The sequence below is a fragment of the Seriola dumerili genome, unplaced genomic scaffold (assembly GCF_002260705.1).
Source record: "Seriola dumerili isolate Sdu_G_001 unplaced genomic scaffold, Sdu_1.0 BDQW01000859.1, whole genome shotgun sequence".
NCBI lineage: Eukaryota > Metazoa > Chordata > Actinopteri > Carangiformes > Carangidae > Seriola > Seriola dumerili.
Window position 1 is genome coordinate 77,472 of NW_019175114.1, and position 2,500 is coordinate 79,971.

General features: G+C 44.2%; 1 protein-coding gene across 1 annotated transcript in view; it reads right to left on the minus strand.

The window, feature by feature from the left end:
• LOC111237388 (sodium channel protein type 4 subunit alpha-like) overlaps nucleotides 1-2,500 on the minus strand; it is a 129,243-nt gene that overhangs the window by 53,380 nt on the left and 73,363 nt on the right. Inside the window, exons 19-21 of the mRNA XM_022766469.1 lie at nucleotides 880-1,020; nucleotides 596-716; nucleotides 1-147 (exon numbers count right to left, since the gene is read on the minus strand). The exon at nucleotides 1-147 is cut by the window's left edge and continues 12 nt beyond it. Coding sequence (XP_022622190.1) covers nucleotides 1-147; nucleotides 596-716; nucleotides 880-1,020 — 409 coding nt within the window. The remainder of the gene's footprint in view (nucleotides 148-595; nucleotides 717-879; nucleotides 1,021-2,500) is intronic.

The following is a 2,500-nucleotide window of genomic DNA, read 5'->3' on the forward strand; positions in this document are numbered from 1 at the left end:
CCTCCTCCCCCTCCTCCTCCTCCTCGTCCTCCTCCTCTGGGAACTCCACGTCCGACTCTCCGGGGGCGATGGGGACGCTGATGGTCAGGTTGGGGTTCGTCATGTAGCTGTCCTCCTCCGGCACCACGTACTTCTCCACATGTCGGCCTGAGACAGAGACAGAGACAAATTAATTAAAGAACATTTAGTTTCTTATTATTTTTTATCTCTAAACAGTTCTTAAAAACTCCAGGTTGGTGCATTCAAGGATGCTCAGACAACAGAGATTTATAAAGATTAGTGGACTCATTTGTTTGTGAGGGGAACAAAAAATCCTGCACACTGTTTATTATTATGAATGTGTACAGAGGTGTCCACATACTTTTGTCCATACAGTGTGTTTCCCAATAATAGAGTGAAGGTCCAACTTTGACAGAAATAATATTTTTAGCCATGTGACCCTCAAATCTCAGATGTCCCGATGTCCTTGAATGCCCCAAACTGTGAAACAGCCCCTGCTTTTAAAGGCAGGATACTGAGGGATGGACATTAGACAGATGAGTGTGTGTGTGTGTGTGTGTGTGTGTGTGTGTGTGTGTGTGTGTGTGTGTGTTACCTATGACGGCTCCATTGACCTCAGTGTGGATGGTACTCAGACGTTTCAGCTTCATCATGGCTTTGGCCTCTTTTCGCTTCTGTCGTCGACGCTTCAGGTTCCCGTTGAAGAAATCCATCACCTGCATCACACACACACACACACACACACACACACACACACACACACACACACACACACACACACACACACACACACACACACAGACATATACACACAGGTACACACGACACACAACACACACTACATCACACACCACCACACAGAGGTTGCTTATCAGGTACCTGTCTGCGGCACCAGGCCAGGCCTCTGGTGATTCTGTGGATGGCGATGTGCAGGTTGTTCATCTCGCCGTCGTCGTCTGGAGCCGACAGGTTGTCAGAGCTGAAACTGCTGAGGAGCAGAGCCAGGAAGAGGTTCAACAGCTGGAGACAGAGACAAAGGGGGGGGGGGGTGTCAGAGTTACCAAACATCTGGATACAGTGAAATACAACAAAAGAGTGGAGAACACAGTGACACATGTGGTACATCTGTACTAACATCTGTACAGAGAGATGACATCATCATCCACAGAAACATGGAGAGGGGGGGGGTTCACGCAGCGTTAGCGGAGTGGGAAAACAAGAACCCCTCGTCGTGTTCACCTAAAAATCCAAGATGGCCTCACTGATAAAAAGCCAGAGACAGTCAGACAGTGCAGTCCTCCTTCCAGAGCAGCTGATACTGATTTATATCTAAATTTAACATTTGTAATGTGACATGAACACAACGCAAGGTTACTACAGTTCATCTGGTGGAGACCAGGACCAGGCAACACACACACACACACACACACACACACACACACACACACACACACACACACACACACACCACAAGCACTCTGAGTATCATAGTTTCCAGTGCAGGTGGATTGTTCAGTGTTGAATAATGAGACTCCTGGTAACTGATCACTAAGTTGGAGAGCTGCTCTTAGTCAGATTAACTTCTCTTTAACCACCGCTGAAGGTGTGTGTGTGTGTGTGTGTGGGTGTGTGTGTGTGTGTGTTTGTGTGTCTGTGTGTGTGTGTGTCTGTGTGTGTGTGGGTCTAGGTCAGCTGGATCAGGTAGCAGCTCCCTGCGCCTGTCCTCTGATTACAGACCTCAGACCCACAGACAGACTGTCTTGTGTTTTGCTCAGGGGCACATCATCACAGACCAGGACAAACAAACTGTGGATCTGAATCTATCACACACACACACACACACACACACACACACACACACATACCCTGCAGGCTGGATGTCCCACAGCTGGGTGGGTGTTACGTATCGACCTGGTTGTGTAAGAGGAAACCGGGCCAGTGGGTCAATATCTGATCAGGAAGTAACCTCTGACTGTGTGTGTGTGTGTGTGTGTGTGTGTGTGTGTGTGAGAGATCGGGAGAAAGGAAAACGGTTGTGTCATGTTGTGTTAAACTAAACATTTACTTGCTACAGACCGATTTTAAAAACCTGTTAATTCGTCAAATCACCTCAGAGTCACTTTTGTTTCCCATGTTTTCAAAATAAAATAAAACTGTTGTGTGACAGTTTCCTAAAGTAGGTTTTAATTTGCTTTATCCACATTTTCAGTTTTACAAACCTCAGGAGACCTTTGTTGCTAATTAAAAAATAAAGATATAAAGAAATAAAGATCTGCTGATGATTATTGTGTCAATGACTATTTGTCTCTAATGTCTCTGTTTCATTTTCTACTTTATTTATTTACTGAAACAGATTTCTTGTTAAATCTTAAAAAGTTTGAATTTTAACTGATTTAAAAGCTTTAAATATAAAATATTAGAAAAAATATATCTGAATAAAATACATGATTTCATCTATTACCTGAAGTCGTTTTATCTTTGATAAAATAAGAGTCTTTAA